Source organism: Hyla sarda, chromosome 13 (genome assembly GCF_029499605.1).
Source record: "Hyla sarda isolate aHylSar1 chromosome 13, aHylSar1.hap1, whole genome shotgun sequence".
NCBI classification, from domain to species: Eukaryota; Metazoa; Chordata; class Amphibia; order Anura; family Hylidae; genus Hyla; species Hyla sarda.
In genome coordinates, this window is record NC_079201.1 from 1,326,291 (window position 1) to 1,349,379 (window position 23,089).

The 23,089-nt window shown below is 40.6% G+C and overlaps 1 protein-coding gene across 1 annotated transcript in view; it reads left to right on the top strand.

The window, feature by feature from the left end:
- Nucleotides 1-1,809: 1,809 nt before the first annotated feature.
- GAS7 (growth arrest specific 7) overlaps nt 1,810-23,089 on the top strand; it is a gene marked incomplete in the record, with an annotated part of 117,879 nt that continues 96,599 nt past the window's right edge. The window contains 1 exon segment of the mRNA XM_056549562.1: nt 1,810-2,106. Coding sequence (XP_056405537.1) covers nt 1,927-2,106 — 180 coding nt within the window.

The window sequence follows — 23,089 nt, forward strand, 5'->3', positions numbered from 1 at the left end:
GATGAGGCTGATAACAGAGAATAATACCCGGGCAGGACACGTGGGGATGAGGCTGATAACAGAGAATAATAATACCCGGGCAGGACACGTGGGGATGAGGCTGATAACAGAGAATAATACCCGGGCAGGACACGTGGGGATGAGGCTGATAACGGAGAATAATACCCGGGCAGGACACGTGGGGATGAGGCTGATAACAGAGAATAATACCCGGGCAGGACACGTGGGGATGAGGCTGATAACAGAGAATAATACCCGGGCAGGACACGTGGGGATGAGGCTGATAACAGAGAATAATACCCGGGCAGGACACGTGGGGATGAGGCTGATAACGGAGAATAATACCCGGGCAGGACACGTGGGGATGAGGCTGATAACAGAGAATAATAATACCCGGGCAGGACACGTGGGGATGAGGCTGATAACAGAGAATAATACCCGGGCAGGACACGTGACGCTGTGGATGTGAATGTAATAAATGTTTTATGAGGTGACTTTTATTGCAGACGTCCGGGGAGTCCTCCGCTCTGACCACATGATGTCACTTTATACGAGCGAGTCACATGACTCAGGGGAGACATTACCCGCCACATCCTCTCACCACACAGGGTTAATAATACTCCCTGGACTTGTAAAACTAAAGGTGTCAACATCTCCTGGACAGGGCTGATGTATCTAAGCCTGCCATGTGTGATACAGCCTGCAGAACAGTGACGCGTGGAGGTGTATCTAATCCCTGACCTGTGATACAGTCAGCAGAGCTGTGACAAGTGTGACTTGTGATACACCTCCATACATGTCACCAACAGGATGTATCTAATCCCTGACTTGTGATGCATCCTGTCGGTGACATGTATGGAGGTGTATCTAATCCCTGACCTGTGATACAGTCAGCAGAGCTGTGACAAGTGTGACTTGTGATACACCTCCATACATGTCACCAACAGGATGTATCTAATCCCTGACTTGTGATGCATCCTGTCGGTGACATGTATGGAGGTGTATCTAATCCCTGACGTGTGATACATCCTGTCGGTGACGTGTGGAGGTGTATCTAATCCCTGACTTGTGATACACCTCCATACATGTCACCAACAGGATGTATCACACGTCAGGGATTAGATACACCTCCATACATGTCACCGACAGGATGCATCACAAGTCAGGGATTAGATACATCCTGTTGGTGACATGTTTGGTGGTGTATCTAATCCCTGACTTGTGATGCATCCTGTCGGTGACATGTATGGAGGTGTATCTAATCCCTGACGTGTGATACATCCTGTTGGTGACATGTATGGAGGTGTATCTAATCCCTGACGTGTGATACATCCTGTCGGTGACGTGTGGAGGTGTATCTAATCCCTGACTTGTGATACACCTCCATACATGTCACCAACAGGATGTATCACGTCAGGGATTAGATACACCTCCATACATGTCACCGACAGGATGCATCACAAGTCAGGGATTAGATACACCACCAAACATGTCACCAACAGGATGTATCTAATCCCTGACTTGTGATGCATCCTGTCGGTGACATGTATGGAGGTGTATCTAATCCCTGACGTGTGATACATCCTGTCGGTGACATGTATGGAGGTGTATCTAATCCCTGACTTGTGATACAACCTGTCGGTGACATGTATGGAGGTGTATCTAATCCCTGATGTGTGATACATCCTGTTGGTGACATGTTTGGAGGTGTATCTAATCCCTGATGTGTGATACATCCTGTCGGTGACATGTATGGAGGTGGCCCCTGTATCCCCGCCCCCTGTGGGCGGAGCCTCCCTCACTATACAGTCATGTTCACACTCCCTCCCAGCTCTGCTGCTTCCAGTCCTGTCCTGGATCTCGGAGGCTGTGCAGACCATGAAGGGTTAATCGGGGGGTCTGATCCTCTGGAGGGAGCCCCCCATCATGTCGGGCGCGCGCTGTAAGACCCTCTACTCCTTCTCCGGGGAGCAGCACCAACAGGGGCTGAAGTTTGAGGCCGGGGAGGTGATCAGTGTCCTGCAGGTGCTGGATGGAGGATGGTGGGAAGGAGAGAAGGACGGGGTGCGCGGATGGTTCCCTGCCAGCTACGTGCAAGTCCTGGAGGTAAGGGACAAGAAGGGTTGTCATAGGGAACTGTGAGATTATATATGGTCAGTGACCGCCACCTGTTGGAACCATTGGCTTCCAGACCTGAAGTGTTGTCATAGGGACCTGCGACTGTCATTACCAGGAGCGTATCTATGCTGTGAAGATTATATATAGTCAGTGACCGCCGCTTGTCACCTGGTCCATTGGGTGCCAGACCAGAAGTGTTGTCATAATGATCTATCACTGTCATTACTGATAAGGTATCTAAGCAATGAAGATTATAGTCAGTGACCGCCGCTTATCACCTGTGGAATGGTCCATTGATTCCAGACCTGAAGTGTTGTCATAGGGACCTGCAGTTGTCATTACCGGGAGCGTATCTAAGCAGTAGAGATGATATATAGTCAGTGACCGCCGCTGATCACCTGTGTAGGGTCCACTGGTCCCAGACCAGAAGTGTTGTCATAGGGATGTACCACAGTCATTACTACTACTGTATCTAAGCAGTAGAGATGATATATAGTCAGTGACCACCTCTGATCACCTGGGGAAGGGTCCACTGGTCCCAGACCTGAAGTGTTGTCATAGGGATGTACCACAGTCATTACTGATACTGTATCTAAGCAGTAGAGATTATATAGTCAGTGACCGCCGCTGATCACCTGTGTAGGGTCCACTGGTCCCAGACCTGAAGGGTTGTCATAGGGATGTACCACAGTCATTACTGCTACTGTATCTAAGCAGTAGAGATGATATATAGTCAGTGACCGCCGCTGATCACCTGTATAGGGTCCACTGGTCCCAGACCAGAAGTGTTGTCATAGGGATGTACCACAGTCATTACTGCTACTGTATCTAAGCAGTAGAGATGATATATAGTCAGTGACCGCCGCTGATCACCTGTGTAGGGTCCACTGGTCCCAGACCAGAAGTGTTGTCATAGGGATGTACCACAGTCATTACTACTACTGTATCTAAGCAGTAGAGATTATATAGTCAGTGACCGCCGCTGATCACCTGGGGAAGGGTCCACTGGTCCCAGACCAGAAGTGTTGTCATAGGGATGTACCACAGTCATTACTACTACTGTATCTAAGCAGTAGAGATGATATATAGTCAGTGACCGCCGCTGATCACCTGTGTAGGGTCCACTGGTCCCAGACCAGAAGTGTTGTCATAGGGATGTACCACAGTCATTACTACTACTGTATCTAAGCAGTAGAGATGATATATAGTCAGTGACCGCCGCTGATCACCTGGGGAAGGGTCCACTGGTCCCAGACCAGAAGTGTTGTCATAGGGATGTACCACAGTCATTACTACTACTGTATCTAAGCAGTAGAGATGATATATAGTCAGTGACCGCCGCTGATCACCTGGGGAAGGGTCCACTGGTCCCAGACCAGAAGTGTTGTCATAGGGATGTACCACAGTCATTACTACTACTGTATCTAAGCAGTAGAGATGATATATAGTCAGTGACCGCCGCTGATCACCTGTGTAGGGTCTATTGCTGTGTTTCCCAGCCAGTGTGCCTCCAGCTGTTGTAAAACTACAACTCTCAGCATGCCCGGACAGACTATGGCTGTAACATCTGGGGCCCCTGAGAGGACGGACCTGTGCCCCTACATGAGGAGAGGCCATGTGCCCCATGTCTGGATGCGATGCTCTGCGGTGATCAGTTTATATGTATCAGGCGGCTGTTATTGTAACCCCGTCATGACCAGATAAGAAATACATGATGTAGCTGTGCAGGAACTACAAGTCCCAGCAGTCAGTCAGCCTCCACATCACTCTGTCCTCTCTATCCTGCAGATTATTACACCACTGACCTCTTTACAGATCTGCAGAACATCGCTCTGTCCTCTCTAACTCTTGATACATAACGATATATCCTGCAGATTATTACACCTCTTACCTCTCTACAGATCTGCAGAACATCGCTCTGTCCTCTCCTCCTGATACATAGTGATATATCCTGCAGATTATTACACCACTGACCTCTCTACAGATCTGCAGAACATCGCTCTGTCCTCTCCTCCTCTTGATACATAACGATATATCCTGCAGATTATTACACCTCTTACCTCTCTACAGATCTGCAGAACATCGCTCTGTCCTCTCCTCCTCCTGATACATAGTGATATATCCTGCAGATTATTACACCACTGACCTCTCTACAGATCTGCAGAACATCGCTCTGTCCTCTCCTCCTCCTGATACATAGTGATATATCCTGCAGATTATTACACCTCTGACCTCTCTACAGATCTGCAGAACATCGCTCTGTCCTCTCCCCCTGATACATAGTGATATATCCTGCAGATTATTACACCTCTCTACAGATCTGCAGAACATCGCTCTGTCCTCTCTACCTCCTGATACATAGTGATATATCCTGCAGATTATTACACCTCTGACCTCTCTACAGATCTGCAGAACATCGCTCTGTCCTCTCCTCCTGATACATAGTGATATATCCTGCAGATTATTACACCTCTGACCTCTCTACAGATCTGCAGAACATCGCTCTGTCCTCTCTACCTCCTGATACATAGTGATATATCCTGCAGATTATTACACCTCTGACCTCTCTACAGATCTGCAGAACATCGCTCTATCCTCTTTACCTCCTGATACATAGTGATATATCCTGCAGATTATTACACCTCTGACCTCTCTACAGATCTGCAGAACATCGCTCTGTCCTCTCCTCCTCCTGATACATAGTGATATATCCTGCAGATTATTACACCACTGACCTCTCTACAGATCTGCAGAACATCGCTCTGTCCTCTCCTCCTGATACATAGTGAAATATGCTGCAGATTATTACACCTCTGACCTCTCTACAGATCTGCAGAACATCGCTCTGTCCTCTCCTCCTCCTGATACATAGTGAAATATGCTGCAGATTATTACACCTCTGACCTCTCTACAGATCTGCAGAACATCGCTCCTTGTTTCTCATGATCTGTGATTCGGGATGAATCACCTGAGGTCACAGGTCGGTGTTTTCATGAATCGTCCCCGCAGATCATCTCATTGTTTATTTGGCTGACCGGACCTGGTGGTGCGGAGTCATTGTTTAATTGTCTACAGCATCAAGTGGAGCATTGTGTGCCCCCCCCCCCCAAAACAATGAGACGCTCTGCGGGCACCACGGGCCGATCTGTGACTGCTACACTGTGCTAGGAGGAGCGTGTCACCCCGTGTCCTTATATATAACCGCTCCTGAGCCGCCCATAGGGGGCAGTATATATGTATATTCTTGTATATGGGGGCAGTATTATAGTAGTTATATTCTTGTATATAGGAGCAGTATTATAGTAGTTATATTCTTGTCTATAGGGGGCAGTATTATAGTAGTTATATTCCTGTATATATGAGCAGTATTATAGTAGTTATATTCTTGTATATAGGAGCAGTATTATAGTAGTTATATTCTTGTATATAGGAGACAGTATTATAGTAGTTATATTCTTGTATATAGGAGCAGTATTATAGTAGTTATATTCTTGTCTATAGGGGGCAGTATTATAGTAGTTATATTCCTGTATATATGAGCAGTATTATAGTAGTTATATTCTTGTATATAGGAGCAGTATTATAGTAGTTATATTCTTGTCTATAGGGGGCAGTATTATAGTAGTTATATTCCTGTATATAGGAGCAGTATTATAGTAGTTATATTCCTGTATATATGAGCAGTATTATAGTAGTTATATTCTTGTATATAGGAGCAGTATTATAGTAGTTATATTCTTGTGTATATGAGCAGTATTATAGTAGTTATATTCTTGTATAATGGGGCAGTATTATAGTAGTTATATTCTTGTATATAGGAGCAGTATTATAGTAGTTATATTCTTGTATATAGGAGCAGTATTATAGTAGTTATATTCTTGTATATAGGAGCAGTATAATAGTAGTTATATTCTTGTATATAGGAGCAGTATTATAGTAGTTATATTCTTGTATATAGGGACAGTATTATAGTAGTTATATTCTTGTATATAGGAGCAGTATTATAGTAGTTATATTCTTGTATATAGGAGCAGTATTATAGTAGTTATATTCTTGTGTATAGGAGCAGTATTATAGTAGTTATATTCTTGTATATAGGGACAGTATTATAGTAGTTATATTCTTGTATATAGGAGCAGTATTATAGTAGTTATATTCTTGTATATAGGAGCAGTATTATAGTAGTTATATTCTTGTGTATAGGAGCAGTATTATAGTAGTTATATTCTTGTATATAGGAGCAGTATTATAGTAGTTATATTCTTGTATATAGGAGCAGTATTATAATAGATATATTCTTGTATATAGGAGCAGTATTATAGTAGTTATATTCTTGTATATAGGAGGCAGTATTATAGTAGTCATATTCTTGTATATAGGAGGCAGTATTATAGTAGTTATATTCTTGTATATAGGAGCAGTATTATAGTAGTTATATTCTTGTATATAGGAGCAGTATTATAGTAGTTATATTCTTGTATATAGGAGGCAGTATTATAGTAGTCATATTCTTGTATATAGGAGCAGTATTATAGTAGTTATATTCTTGTATATAGGAGCAGTATTATAGTAGTTATATTCTTGTATATAGGGGGCAGTATTATAGTAGTTATATTCTTGTATATAGGAGCAGTATTATAGTAGTTATATTCTTGTATATAGGAGGCAGTATTATAGTAGTTATATTCTTGTATATAGGAGGAGTATTATAGTAGTTATATTCCTGTATATAGGAGCAGTATTATAGTAGTTATATTCTTGTATATAGGGGGCAGTATTATAGTAGTTATATTCTTGTATATAGGGGGCAGTATTATAGTAGTTATATTCTTGTATATAGGAGCAGTATTATAGTAGTTATATTCTTGTATATAGGAGCAGTATTATAGTAGTTATATTCTTGTATATAGGGGCAGTATTATAGTAGTTATATTCTTGTATATAGGAGCAGTATTATAGTAGTTATATTCTTGTATATAGGAGCAGTATTATAGTAGTTATATTCTTGTATATAGGAGGCAGTATTATAGTAGTTATATTCTTGTATATAGGAGGCAGTATTATAGTAGTTATATTCTTGTATATAGGAGGCAGTATTATAGTAGTTATATTCTTGTATATAGGAGGCAGTATTATAGTAGTTATATTCTTGTATATAGGAGCGGTATTATAGTAGTTATATTCTTGTATATAGGAGCGGTATTATAGTAGTTATATTCTTGTATATAGGAGCGGTATTATAGTAGTTATATTCTTGTATATAGGAGCGGTATTATAGTAGTTATATTCTTGTATATAGGAGCGGTATTATAGTAGTTATATTCTTGTATATAGGAGCGGTATTATAGTAGTTATATTCTTGTATATAGGAGCGGTATTATAGTAGTTATATTCTTGTATATAGGAGCAGTATTATAGTAGTTATATTCTTGTATATAGGGGGCAGTATTATAGTAGTTATATTCTTGTATATAGGAGCAGTATTATAGTAGTTATATTCTTGTATATAGGGGGCAGTATTATAGTAGATATATTCTTGTATATAGGAGCAGTATTATAGTAGTTATATTCTTGTATATAGGGAGCAGTATTATAGTAGTTATATTACTGTATATAGGGGGCAGTATTATAGTAGTTATATTACTGTATATAGGGGGCAGTATTATAGTAGTTATATTCTTGTATATGGGAGCAGTATTATAGTAGTTATATTCTTGTATATGGGAGCAGTATTATAGTAGTTATATTACTGTATATAGGGGCAGTATTATAGTAGTTATATTCTTGTATATAGGGGGCAGTATTATAGTAGTTATATTACTGTATATAGGGGCAGTATTATAGTAGATATATTCCTGTATATAGGAGACAGTATTATAGTAGTTATATTCTTGTATATAGGAGACAGTATTATAGTAGTTATATTCTTGTATATAGGAGCAGTATTATGGTAGTTATATTCTTGTATATACGAGCAGTATTATGGTAGTTATATTCTTGTATATACGAGCAGTATTATAGTAGTTATATTACTGTATATAGGGGGCAGTATTATAGTAGATATATTCCTGTATATAGGGGCAGTATTATAGTAGTTATATTCTTGTATATAGGAGACAGTATTATAGTAGTTATATTCTTGTATATAGGAGCAGTATTATGGTAGTTATATTCTTGTATATAGGAGGCAGTATTATAGTAGTTATATTTTTGTATATAGGAGCAGTATTATGGTAGTTATATTCTTGTATATAGGAGCAGTATTATAGTAGTTATATTCTTGTATATAGGAGGCAGTATTATAGTAGTTATATTTTTGTATATAGGAGCAGTATTATGGTAGTTATATTCTTGTATATAGGAGCAGTATTATAGTAGTTATATTCTTGTATATAGGAGCAGTATTATAGTAGTTATATTCTTGTATATAGGAGAAGTATTATAGCAGTTATATTCTTGTATATAGGAGAAGTATTATAGTAGTTATATTCTTGTATATAGGGGCAGTATTATAGTAGTTATATTCTTGTATATAGGAGCAGTATTATAGTAGATATATTCCTGTGTATAGGGGCAGTATTATAGTAGTTATATTCTTGTATATAGGAGGCAGTATTATAGTAGTTATATTCCTGTATATAGGGGCAGTATTATAGTAGTTATATTCTTGTATATAGGAGGCAGTATTATAGTAGTTATATTCCTGTATATAGGGGCAGTATTATAGTAGTTATATTCTTGTATATAGGGAGCAGTATTGTATATAGGGGCAGTATTATAGTAGTTATATTCTTGTATATAGGGGCAGTATTATAGTAGTTATATTCCTGTATATAGGGGCAGTATTATAGTAGTTATATTCTTGTATATAGGAGGCAGTATTATAGTAGTTATATTCCTGTATATAGGGGCAGGCATTCAAGCACAACCCGCACCTCATGACGCATCGATCTTATCCTTTTGTGGACCTGATGAAGGTGCATGTGAGCCTCGAAACACGTTGTCCTAAAACATTTCAATAAATTGTCCTGTGCAACCATGGCATTTTGCGTCCGTCCTGTGACAGCAGTAGCGCTCTCCACAATTCCTCACCTTTATCTCCCCGTCCTTCCTCTTTCCTCTGTAGGGTTCGATGATCTTCGTCTCTTTATCCTGTCAGAGATCTCAGGAGATGGTCAGATATGATTTATGCCGCCATAGGTTGCACTATACCGTTTGTACCTCCACATGTTCTATGGCGCTTCCAGCCTTAACAGACATCAGGTATTCCCTTTGTCGGGGTCGTTCAGATGTTTCACTTCTTCCATCACCTCAGGGGTTAATTATCCGCGCTCTGATTCTATATAATGGCGCTTTTCGCAGGTTGTGAAGTGTGAATGGCGACGTGTTAAAAAAATGGCTATTTTAAGGAAAGTTGTAGGTGATAATGGCGGTCGTATTTAGAAGTCTCAGGACACTACGTGACTCATCAAATGTGAGAAAACTTAGAGGCCGCCGAGGTGAAGATAACAGCGCCACGAGGAGCCGCCACGAGGAGCCGCCACGTAGAGCCGCCATGAGGAGTCGCAACGAGGAGCCGCCATGAGGAGTCGCAACGAGGAGCCGCCATGAGGAGTCGCAACGAGGAGCCGCCACGTGGAGCCGCCATGAGGAGTCGCCACTAGAGTTAATAACATGCACCTCCCCTCTGTGGGCAAACTTAGCCAATCAGCATAGCATTCTAGTGGTATGAGACCCTCCCCCGCAGAGCCTTGTAGGGGTATGAGACCCTCCCCTGCAGAGCCTTGTAGTGGTATGAGACCCTCCCCTGCAGATCCCTGTATTCACATGACATTCCCCTGCAGAGCCTTGTAGTGGTATGAGACCCTCCCCTGCAGAGCCTTGTAGTGGTATGAGACATTCCCCTGCAGAGCCTTGTAGTGGTAGGAGACACTCCCCTGCAGAGCCTTGTAGTGGTAGGAGACACTCCCCTGCAGAGCCTTGTAGTGGTAGGAGACACTCCCCTGCAGAGCCTTGTAGTGGTAGGAGACACTCCCCTGCAGAGCCTTGTAGTGGTAGGAGACATTCCCCTGCAGAACCTTATAGTGGTATGAGACACTCCCCGGCGGAGCCCTGTAGTCTCATGACAATTCCCTGCAGAGCCTTGTAGTCACGTGAGACACTCCCTGGCGGAGCCCTGTAGTCACGTGAGACCCTCCCCGGCGGAGCCCTGTATCTGAGGAACCTGCTGGGGTGGGGCTGTTTTCTCCTGATTGGCTGGCACCCAGGAAGGGTTAACAATGGTTACGTAATACACAGGAATGTCATCCTCCCCGAACAACCAATTCCCTCTTGTGTCCACAATAGAGAAAGCGTCTTTATAATAGAGAAGAATGTGAAATATTCTGTACAGAGCGCCGGGCGATGCCAGTGTGTGCCCGGGGGCGGGGGGGGGGGGGGGTTAACCCTTCACATCCCAACATGTATACGGGTACACTGTATATAATCCCATAGTGTGTGCGGTCCTGAGTATCTAATCCTTCCATGTGTGATACCGTCTGCTGGTACACTGTGTATAATCCCATAGTGTGTGCGGTCCTGAGTATCTAATCCTTCCATGTGTGATACCGTCTGCTGGTACACTGTGTATAATCCCATAGTGTGTGCGGTCCTGAGTATCTAATCCGACCATGTGTGATACCGTCTGCTGGTACACTGTGTATAATCCCATAGTGTGTGCGGTCCTGAGTATCTAATCCGACCATGTGTGATACCGTCTGCTGGTACACTGTATATAATACCATAGTGTGTGCGGTCCTGAGTATCTAATCCACCTGTGTGTGATACCGTCTGCTGGTACACTGTATATAATCCCATAGTGTGTGCGGTCCTGAGTATCTAATCCACCTGTGTGTGATACCGTCTGCTGGTACACTGTATATAATCCCATAGTGTGTGCGGTCCTGAGTATCTAATCCGACCATGTGTGATACCGTCTGCTGGTACACTGTATATAATCCTATAGTGTGTGCGGTCCTGAGTATCTAATCCACCTGTGTGTGATACCGTCTGCTGGTACACTGTATATAATCCCATAGTGTGTGCGGTCCTGAGTATCTAAACCATCCATGTGTGATACCGTCTGGGATTAGATACATAACCTCCTCCTGGGGACCCGATGTTGCGCTCTTCTCGTAGGTCACATGACTCGCCGTTACATGGTGTCACCGGTCGGATAATTGCGGGAGATGAAAGCGTCTTTCCTGCGCCATTCTTCTCCGCGCCGATCGCGGTTCTTACCAGTCAGAATTTTCATTTCAAAGGAAATTTCTATTAATTACGATATGTAAATTTACGTTAGAGGGCAGTCGGGGCGGAGCTCTGTGTTAACCCCGTGCGTCCTGCACAGTAAGAGCAGAGACCGAGAAGTGGTACTGTGCAGTGTGCATATATATAGGACAGGAGAAGTTGTACTGTGCGGTGTCCATATATATAGGACAGGAGAAGTGGTACTGTGCAGTGTCAATAGATCAAGGACAGGAGAAGTTGTACTGTGCAGTGTCCATATATACAGGACAGGAGAAGTTGTACTATGCAGTGTCCATATATACAGGGCAAGTTGTACTGTGCAGTGTCCATATATAGGACAGGAGAAGTTGTACTGTGCAGTGTCCATATATAGGACAGGAGAAGTTGTACTGTGCAGTGTCCATATATATAGTACAGGAGAAGTTGTACTGTGCCGTGTCCATATATACAGGACTGGAGAAGTTGTACTGTGCAGTGTCCATTTATATCGGACAGGGGAAGTTGTACTGTGCAGTGTCCATATATGCAGATACTGAGAAGTTGTACTGTGCAGTGTCCATATATGCAGATACTGAGAAGTTGTACTGTGCAGTGTCCATATATGCAGATACTGAGAAGTTGTACTGTGCAGTGTCCATATATGCAGATACTGAGAAGTTGTACTGTGCAGAACCCATATATGCAGATACTGAGTCATCTTGCCTGCAGTCTCTTAGCAACCTCCTGAATCTTTCTCTTCTTATTGTTTCCTTTGATACTTTTTATCCTTCTGTAATATTTCGGCTTTGTCCTTGGGAGACGACGAGATGTTTTGGTGACACCGCCCCCAAGCCCCTCCCCCTCCCCACCAGCCTCCACTAAGACCCCGCACGTCCACCAGGTGGCACAGTTTCTGCGGGGCCACATGGAATATGTATTAACAACCTAGAGAAGGGCTTGGAGGGGAGTGGGCGGGCTGTATGGCTTATTGCTGGGGGGGGGGTGTTACGCAGGGGCGGGGCTTATGAGTGATGTCACTTCCTGTCTTGTTTTCTGATGTTAATTGGAGGGGGTGGGGGGTTATAATAGTGTCACCTCCCTTCCTTGTCTGTTTATTCAAGCTGTTTTAGGAATCCCTGCAGGAGGAATAGTAGCCAGGCTCCGCCCCCGAGGATCCCCAGGAGTGCTGTAGCCTGTTTTACTGCTTGTTCTGAGGGTGTAGGGGTATTTATTGGGTGCAGTTTTATTGGTTTTATCCATAAAGTCGCCAAGCTAATAGAGAGGATTACAAATGCGATCCCCCAGCTCGGATACGCCCCGTAATTTATTAAAATGTTAATGTATGCTCATCCACCCATTACAAACGAATAAGTAATGAGGCCGAGACAAATGAGTGCGCTGAGCCCCGGGGGATGGGAATTCATGGATGAGCTCAGTACGAGTCTTGGCTCCGCTCACAGAGCACGTCAGCCCCTGCTCCTCCTCTACATGGGAAAAATATGTTACAATGCACAGAGCGCCCCAGGGAGCACGGAGGGCAAATGTGACCGGGAGAGCTCGGATACATTCCTGACCGGGAGGGGATACGCCTCGAGTCTATCCTGTATAGTTGTAGGAAGCCATAGTTTTTAGCTATTTTGCACATGGTTGTATCTAAGCAGATGGTGTATCGCACGTGAACATGTTACGCCCAGCACTTCGGCAGACAGTATCACACATGGAGAGTAGATATGCAAGTATCTAAGCCTACTGTATGCTGAGACGGTGTATCTAATCCTGTTGTGTGATACTGCCTATTGAGCTGTATCCAATCTTATTCTGCATGATACTATAGGCCAGTGTTGCCCAACTACAACTCCCAGCATGCCCGGACAGCCTACGGCTGTCCGGGCATGCTGGGAGTTGTAGTTGGGCTACAGATTCTGCTAATTGTATCTAATCATGTCGTGAGATACAACTGCTCAGCAAATATATCTAATCCCCTTTTGTGATACCGCCGTATCTAGGCCTCTCATTCGTGGTACTGTCTATTGAGCTGCTGTATCCAATCTTATCAGGTACAACACTGTAGAAGGAGATGTGGTATCTAATCTCGTCATGTGGCATTGTTTGAGCTGCCGTATCTAAGAATCACTTGTGGGATACTGTGTTTAGCACACATCACATAGCAGATACTTAGATACGGCAGATAGTATCATACATTTAAGGCTTAGATACTAATGTGTTTTTTTTTTTTTTTTTTTTTTTTTATCTCACATACATCACATTGCAGAGTCTTAGATACGGAATATTGGCATACAGTATGGTACGTTCTAGGCTTAGATACTGCTGCTGTATCTAAAAATCTCTTGTGTGATACACACAACACATTATCAAATCATAGATATTTAGATACGGCAGATTAGCAGACATGAATGTAGATTTTAGGTTTAGATACTGCTGCTGTATCTAAAACTCATCCGTGTGATACACACACAACATCACATAGCAGAGTCTTAGATACGGCAGATTAGCAGACAGTATCGCACATTTTAGGTTTAGATACTGTTGTTGTGTCTAAAAAATCTCCTTTGTGATACACACAACATCATCACATAGTGTTATAGGCTTAGATACGCAGGTCGAAAAACAGTATTGCACATTCTTGGCTTAGATACTGTTGCTGGATCTAAAAATCTCTTGTGTGATACTCGCACAACATCACATGGCAGAGTCTTAGATACGGCAGATAGTATGGTACATTATGGGCTTAGATACTGCTGCTGTATCTAAAGGCTTAGATACGGCAGATTAGCAGACAGTATGGTACATTTTAGGTTTAGATACGGCAGATTAGCAGACAGTATTGTACATCACAGGCTTAGATACAGCAGATTAGTAGACAGTATGGTACAATATAGGCTTAGATACAGCAGATTAGTAGACAGTATGGTACATAACAGGCTTAGATGCTGTTGTATCATAAGATCTCCTGTGTGATACACACATCATCACATAGCGTTATAGGCTTAGATGGCAGATTGGCAGACAGTATGGTACATTATAGGCTTAGATACAGCAGATTAGTAGACAGTATGGTACATTATAGGCTTAGATACTGCTGCTGTATCATAAGATCTCCTGTGTGATACACACATAATCACATAGCATTATAGGCTTGGATACGGTAGATCAGCAGACAGTATGGTACATTATAGGCTTAGATACAGCAGATTATTAGACAGTATGGTACATTATAGGCTTAGATACTGCTGCTGTATCATAAGATCTCCTGTGTGATACACACATAATCACATATAGCATTATAGGCTTGGATACGGTAGATCAGCAGACAGTATGGTACATTATAGGCTTAGATACGGCAGATTAGACAGCGGAGCGGATGGCGTTGTTTGTGTTGGCGGTCGCCCTCCTCAGATTTGCGTCAGGGCGCGGTTTAACCCTTGGTGTGAGTCAGTGGGTGCAGATCCAGGACACGGCGGAGGGCGGGCGGCTGCTTGGAAAATCTTCAAAAAAAGGTTTTGGCAGGAAAGTCTGTAGAATGTGAAATAAAGGAGCGCGTCCTCCGAGGCGGAACCGCAACCAAGTGTCCGGACCCACTGTAAGGGAAACATGCTGGGAGGTGACATCACAGGGGGGGGCTCGATGTGTGCATGGAAACCCCGAAAATGCCCTCAAATAGGCCCCAAAACAGTTATTTATAAATGAATGTCATGTGATTAGAGAGTGTGCCCCTCCCCCGCGTATACCGCTGCTGGGAGCCGGGGCCACTATTAGGACCCCTCATCTGCACATGGTTAAAGGGAGGAGCCATAGGCACAGCTTATTGCCTGTATGTGTGAGAGATCTGATCATGTGATGGAGTGAATTTCCATAACCACACCCCTGAGTAACCTGGGCAAAGGTCATTAACCCTGTAGCACCCAGCCATGTGGGGTTAGTATGACAGGTCAATAAGGCGCATCTATATGGGGCCCCTCGCTGTAATTTCCATGTAATCACCATAATCAATCAATATGTTTATTATTATTATTGATCTATGTTACAGCACTGATTCCCACCAGAATTACTGAACTGGGGATTCCGGATTTGGCAACACACCTGGAGGTTATTAACCCCGACCCCGGTATAACCGCACTCATTATCGCCCATTCGTGTGGCTGGCGTTATGTCAGGATTGTGTCCTCCGATAACCTCCACAAAGACAAGTTACTCCGGACCGGGATATTGCATGACTACTCTGTGTTATCTGCTGTGGGGACCTGGGCCACAATCCAGACAAGGAGGGGGAGGCGGGCACTGGGGAATTCCTGCAGAAAAATGCTAAACCTTCCGATCAGAGATAAAAAGACAAGAAGCCATTCTGTAACGTCCCTCATCACCACGGATTACATTCATACAGTATAATCATATATAGGGGGCAGTATTATAGTAGTTATATTCTTGTATATAGGAGCAGTGTTATAGTAGTTATATTCTTGTATATAGGAGGCAGTATTATAGTAGTTATATTCTTGTATATATGAGCAGTATTATAGTAGTTATATTCTTGTATATAGAAGCGGTATTATAGTAGTTATATTCTTGTATATAGGAGCAGTGTTATAGTAGTTATATTCTTGTATATAGGGGGCAGTATTATAGTAGTTATATTCTTGTATATAGGAGCAGTATTATAGTAGTTATATTCTTGTATATAGGAGCAGTATTATAGTAGTTATATTCTTGTATATAGGAGCAGTATTATAGTAGTTATATTCTTGTATATAGGAGCAGTATTATAGTAGTTATATTCTTGTATATAGGAGCAGTATTATAGTAGTTACATTCTTGTATATAGGAGCAGTATTATACTAGTTATATTCTTGTATATAGGAGCAGTATTATAGTAGTTATATTCTTGTATATAGGAGCAGTATTATAGTAGTTATATTCTTGTATATAGGAGCAGTATTATAGTAGTTACATTCTTGTATATAGGAGCAGTATTATACTAGTTATATTCTTGTATATAGGAGCAGTATTGTAGTAGTTATATTCTTGTATATAGGAGCAGTATTATAGAAGTTATATTCTTGTATATAGGAGCAGTATTATAGTAGTTATATTCTTGTATATAGGAGCAGTATTATAGTAGTTATATTCTTGTATATAGGAGCAGTGTTATAGTAGTTATATTCTTGTATATAGGATCAGTATTATAGAAGTTATATTCTTGTATATAGGAGCAGTATTATAGTAGTTATATTCTTGTATATAGGGAGCAGTATTATAGTAGTTATATTCTTGTATATAGGGAGCAGTATTATAGTAGTTATATTCTTGTATATAGGAGCAGTATTATAGTAGTTATATTCTTGTATATAGGGAGCAGTATTATAGTAGTTATATTCTTGTATATAGGAGGCAGTATTATAGTAGTTATATTCTTGTATATAGGGAGCATTATTATAGTAGTTATATTCTTGTATATAGGAGCAGTATTATAGTAGTTATATTCTTGTATATAGGGAGCATTATTATAGTAGTTATATTCTTGTATATAGGAGCAGTATTATAGTTGTTATATTCTTGTATATAGGAGCAGTATTATAGTAGTTATATTCTTGTATATAGGAGCAGTATTATAGTAGTTATATTCTTGTATATAGGAGGCAGTATTATAGTAGTTATATTCTTGTATATAGGAGCAGTATTATAGTAGTTATATTCTTGTATATAGGGGCAGTATTATAGTAGTTATATTCTTGTATATAGGGAGCAGTATTATAGTAGTTATATTCTTGTATATAGGAGCAGTATTATAGTAGTTATATTCTTGTATATAAGGGCAGTATTATAGTAGTTATATTCTTGTATATAGGGAGCAGTATTATAGTAGTTATATTCTTGTATATAGGATCAGTATTATAGTAGTTATTGTATACAGGAGGCAGTATTATAGTAGTTATATTCTTGTATATAGGAGCGGTATTATAGTAGTTATATTCTTGTATATAGGATGCAGTATTGTAGTAGTTATATTCATGTATATATGAGCAGTATTATAGTAGTTATATTCTTGTACATAGTAGCAGTATTATAGTAGTTATATTCTTGTATATAGGAGCAGTATTATAGTAGTTATATTCTTGTATATAGGGGCAGTATTATAGTAGTTATATTCTTGTATATAGGAGGCAGTATTATAGTAGTTATATTCTTGTATATAGGAGGCAGTATTATAGTAGATATATTCTTGTATATAGGAGGCAGTATTATAGGAGTTATATTCTTGTATATAGGGGCAGTATTATAGGAGTTATATTCTTGTATATAGGAGGCAGTATTATAGGAGTTATATTCTTGTATATAGGAGGCAGTATTATAGTAGTTATATTCTTGTATATAGGAGGCAGTATTATAGTAGTTATATTCTTGTATATAGGGAGCAGTATTATAGTAGTTATATTCTTGTATATTGGAGCAGTATTATAGTATTTATATTCTTGTATATAGGAGGCAGTATTATAGTAGTTATATTCTTGTATATAGGAGCAGTATTATAGTAGTTATATTCTTGTATATAGGAGCAGTATTATAGTAGTTATATTCTTGTATATAGGAGCAGTATTACAGTAGTTATATTCTTGTATATAGGAGCAGTATTATAGTAGTTATATTCTTGTATATAGGAGCAGTATTATTGTAGTTATATTCTTGTATACAGGAGCAGTATTATAGTAGTTATATTCTTGTATATAGGAGCAGTATTATTGTAGTTATATTCTTGTATACAGGAGCAGTATTATAGTAGTTATATTCTTGTATACAGGCGCAGTATTATAGTAGTTATATTCTTGTATATAGGAGCAGTATTATAGTAGTTATATTCTTGTATATAGGAGCAGTATTATAGTAGTTATATTCTTGTATATAGGGGCAGTATTATAGTAGTTATATTCTTGTATATAGGAGCAGTATTATAGTAGTTATATTCTTGTATACAGGCGCAGTATTATAGTAGTTATATTCTTGTATATAGGAGCAGTATTATAGTAGTTATATTCTTGTATATAGGAGCAGTATTATAGTAGTTATATTCTTGTATATAGGAGGCAGTATTATAGTAGTTATATTCTTGTATATAGGAGCAGTATTATAGTAGTTATATTCTTGTATATAGGAGCAGTATTATAGTTATATTCTTGTATATAGGAGGCAGTATTATAGTAGATATATTCTTGTATATAGGAGCAGTATTATAGTGGTTATATTCTTGTATATAGAAGCAGTATTATAGTAGTTATATTCTTGTATATAGGAGCAGTATTATAGTAGTTATATTCTTGTATATAGGAGCAGTATTATAGTAGTTATATTCTTGTATATCGGAGCAGTATTATAGTAGTTATATTCTTGTATATCGGAGGCAGTATTATAGTAGTTATATTCTTGTATATAGGAGCAGTATTATAGTAGTTATATTCTTGTATATAGGAGCAGTATTATAGTAGTTATATTCTTGTATATAGGAGCAGGATTATAGTAGTTATATTCTTGTATATAGGAGGCTGTGTTATAGTAGTTATATTCTTGTATATAGGAGCAGTATTATAGTAGTTATATTCTTGTATATAGGAGCAGTATTATAGTAGTTATATTCTTGTATATAGGGGCAGTATTATAGTAGTTATATTCTTGTATACAGGCGGTATTCTAGTAGGAATATTCTGTATACATGACTCAGTAGACTGTGTTCTCCTTTCCAGTATTTGGGGATTTTTTGCGCTCTCACTCAGTCGTGACCTCCAGATCCATTTTCCTAAAAACAAAACTAACAACAAGCCGTCACTGCCAACATTTCGACAGAAGAGGATGATTCACTTGGGGCTTCTTTTTTGGAGGTGTGGGGGGTGTATGTTTTGGGGAATATCAGTATTATATGGACACATACAGACGGGTCTGGTCTGTTATGATGAGTATTACTTGTAGCTGGTTTCTTAGGTTCAGATGTGTATTACAGATTTTATGGCACTATATGGCAGTATTATTTAGATACTGTATGGCACTATATGGCAGTATTATTTAGATACTGTATGGCACTATATGGCAGTATTATTTAGATACTGTATGGCACTATATGGCAGTATTATTTAGATACTGTATGGCACTATATGGCAGTATTATTTAGACATTGTATGGCATTATATGGCAGTATTATTTAGACATTGTATGGCCCTATATGGCAGTATTATTTAGATACTGTATGGCACTATATGGCAGTATTATTTACACATTGTATGGCCCTATATGGCAGTATTATTTAGACATTGTATGGCACTATATGGCAGTATTATTTAGATACTGTATGGCACTATATGGCAGTATTATTTAGACATTGTATGGCATTATATGGCAGTATTATTTAGATACTGTATGGCACTATATGGCAGTATTATTTAGACATTGTATGGCATTATATGGCAGTATTATTTAGATACTGTATGGCACTATATGGCAGTATTATTTAGATACTGTATGGCACTATATGGCAGTATTATTTAGATACTGTATGGCACTATATGGCAGTATTATTTAGATACTGTATGGCACTATATGGCAGTATTATTTAGATACTGTATGGCACTATATGGCAGTATTATTTAGATACTGTATGGCACTATATGGCAGTATTATTTAGATACTGTATGGCACTATATGGCAGTATTATTTAGATACTGTATGGCACTATATGGCAGTATTATTTTTAATATGAAATAACCCCAGATGTGATTGTTCCCAGTTCCTTTTCGGGGACTCAGAAGATGATGGCGGTTTCTCCGGCCGGGTGCGTGATGAGGAAGTGGTCGCGTTTCTCTGTAACACAGAATTTGGGAAGGAAGGAGAGGGAGGGGGGGGACACGTTTTGTAATCTCCTTCAGGATGACATAGAGGGGTCAGTAACTCCAGGGGTCAGGGTTCCCCCACAATGTTTGGGCTCTCCTCTCAGGGTGGGGTCAGTATTGGGGTCAGAGATGATCTCTACTAGTGGTCTCCAAACTGTGCACCTCCAGCTGTTGAAAAACTACAACTTCCAGCATGCGCTGTCCGGGCATTCTGGGAGTTGTAGTTTTTTTAGCAGCTGGAGGTCCCCAGTCTGGAGAGCTGTCTCTATGGGGCCCCACAGTCACAGATATCAGGGAGGACGCTAAATCCCCCCAGATAACAGGACGCGGGGGGCACAGAACAATGGCCGAGGCAGAAAGGAGGCGAAAAATCCTGTAGATACATCACAGCGCCACCTAGAGGCCACAGGAGTGCGAAGAACACAGACGTATTATAAGCGATACATTCTGCTGAGTGTGTATCTAAACTTGTCCTGTGATATATATGATCTGAGCTGTGTATCTAGATCTGTCCTGTGTGATACATGTGATCAGAGCTGTGTATCTAAACTTGTCCTGTGTGATACATATGATCAGAGCTGTGTATCTAGATCTGTCCTGCGGGATACATGTGATCAGAGCTGTGTATCTAAACTTGTCCTGTGATATATATGATCTGAGCTGTGTATCTAGATCTGTCCTATGTGATACATATGATCAGAGCTGTGTATCTAGATCTGTCCTATGTGATACATATGATTAGAGCTGTGTATCTAGGTCTGTCCTGTGTGATACATGTGATCAGAGCTGTGTATCTAGGTCGATCCTGTGATACATATGATCAGAGCTGTGTATCTAGGTCTGTCCTGTGTGATACATATGATCAGAGCTGTGTATCTAAACTTGTCCTGTATGATACATATGATCAGAGCTGTGTATCTAGGTCTGTCCTGTGATACATATGATCAGAGCTGTGTATCTAGATCTGTCCTGTGTGATACATATGATCAGAGCTGTGTATCTAGATCTGTCCTGTGTGATACATGTGATCAGAGCTGTGTATCTAGGTCTGTCCTGTGTGATACATGTGATCAGAGCTGTGTATCTAGGTCTGTCCTGTGTGATACATATGATCAGAGCTGTGTATCTAAACTTGTCCTGTATGATACATTTGATCAGAGCTGTGTATCTAGGTCTGTCCTGTGATACATATGATCAGAGCTGTGTATCTAGGTCTGTCCTGTGTGATACATATGATCAGAGCTGTGTATCTAGGTCTGTCCTGTGATACATATGATCAGAGCTGTGTATCTAGGTCGATCCTGTGATACATATGATCAGAGCTGTGTATCTAGATCTGTCCTGTGTGATACATATGATCAGAGCTGTGTATCTAGGTCTGTCCTGTGATACATATGATCAGAGCTGTGTATCTAGGTCTGTCCTGTGTGATACATATGATCAGAGCTGTGTATCTAGGTCTGTCCTGTGTGATACATATGATCAGAGCTGTGTATCTAGGTCTGTCCTGTGTGATACATATGATCAGAGCTGTGTATCTAGGTCTGTCCTGTGTGATACATATGATCAGAGCTGTATATCTAGGTCTGTCCTGTGTGATACATATGATCAGAGCTGTGTATCTAGGTCTGTCCTGTGTGATACATATGATCTGAGCTGTGTATCTAGGTCTGTCCTGTGTGATACATATGATCAGAGCTGTGTATCTAGATCTGTTCTGTGTGATACATATGATCAGAGCTGTGTATCTAGGTCTGTCCTGTGTGATACATATGATCAGAGCTGTGTATCTAGGTCTGTCCTGTGTGACACATATGATCAGAGCTGTGTATCTAGATCTGTCCTGTGATACATATGATCAGAGCTGTGTATCTAGATCTGTCCTGTGTGATACATATGATCAGAGCTGTGTATCTAGGTCTGTCCTGTGTGACACATATGATCAGAGCTGTGTATCTAGATCTGTCCTGTGTGATACATGTGATCTGAGCTGTGTATCTAGATCTGTCCTGTGTGATACATATGATCAGAGCTGTGTATCTAGGTCTGTCCTGTGTGATACATATGATCAGTGCTGTGTATCTAGGTCTGTCCTGTGATACATATGATCAGAGCTGTGTATCTAGGTCTGTCCTGTGTGACACATATGATCAGAGCTGTGTATCTAGGTCTGTCCTGTGATACATATGATCAGAGCTGTGTATCTAGATCTGTCCTGTGTGATACATGTGATCAGTGCTGTGTAGCTAGATCTGTCCTGTGTGATACATGTGATCAGAGCTGTGTATCTAGGTCTGTCCTGTGATACATATGATCAGAGCTGTGTATCTAGGTCTGTCCTGTGATACATATGATCAGAGCTGTGTATCTAGATCTGTCCTGTGTGATACATATGATCAGAGCTGTGTATCTAGGTCTGTCCTGTGTGATACATATGATCAGAGCTGTGTATCTAGGTCTGTCCTGTGATACATATGATCAGAGCTGTGTATCTAGGTCTGTCCTGTGATACATATGATCAGAGCTGTGTATCTAGATCTGTCCTGTGTGATACATATGATCAGAGCTGTGTATCTAGGTCTGTCCTGTGATACATATGATCAGAGCTGTGTATCTAGATCTGTCCTGTGTGATACATATGATCTGAGCTGTGTATCTAGATCTGTCCTGTGTGATACATATGATCAGAGCTGTGTATCTAGGTCTGTCCTGTGTGATACATATGATCAGAGCTGTGTATCTAGGTCTGTCCTGTGTGATACATATGATCAGAGCTGTGTATCTAGGTCTGTCCTGTGTGATACATATGATCAGAG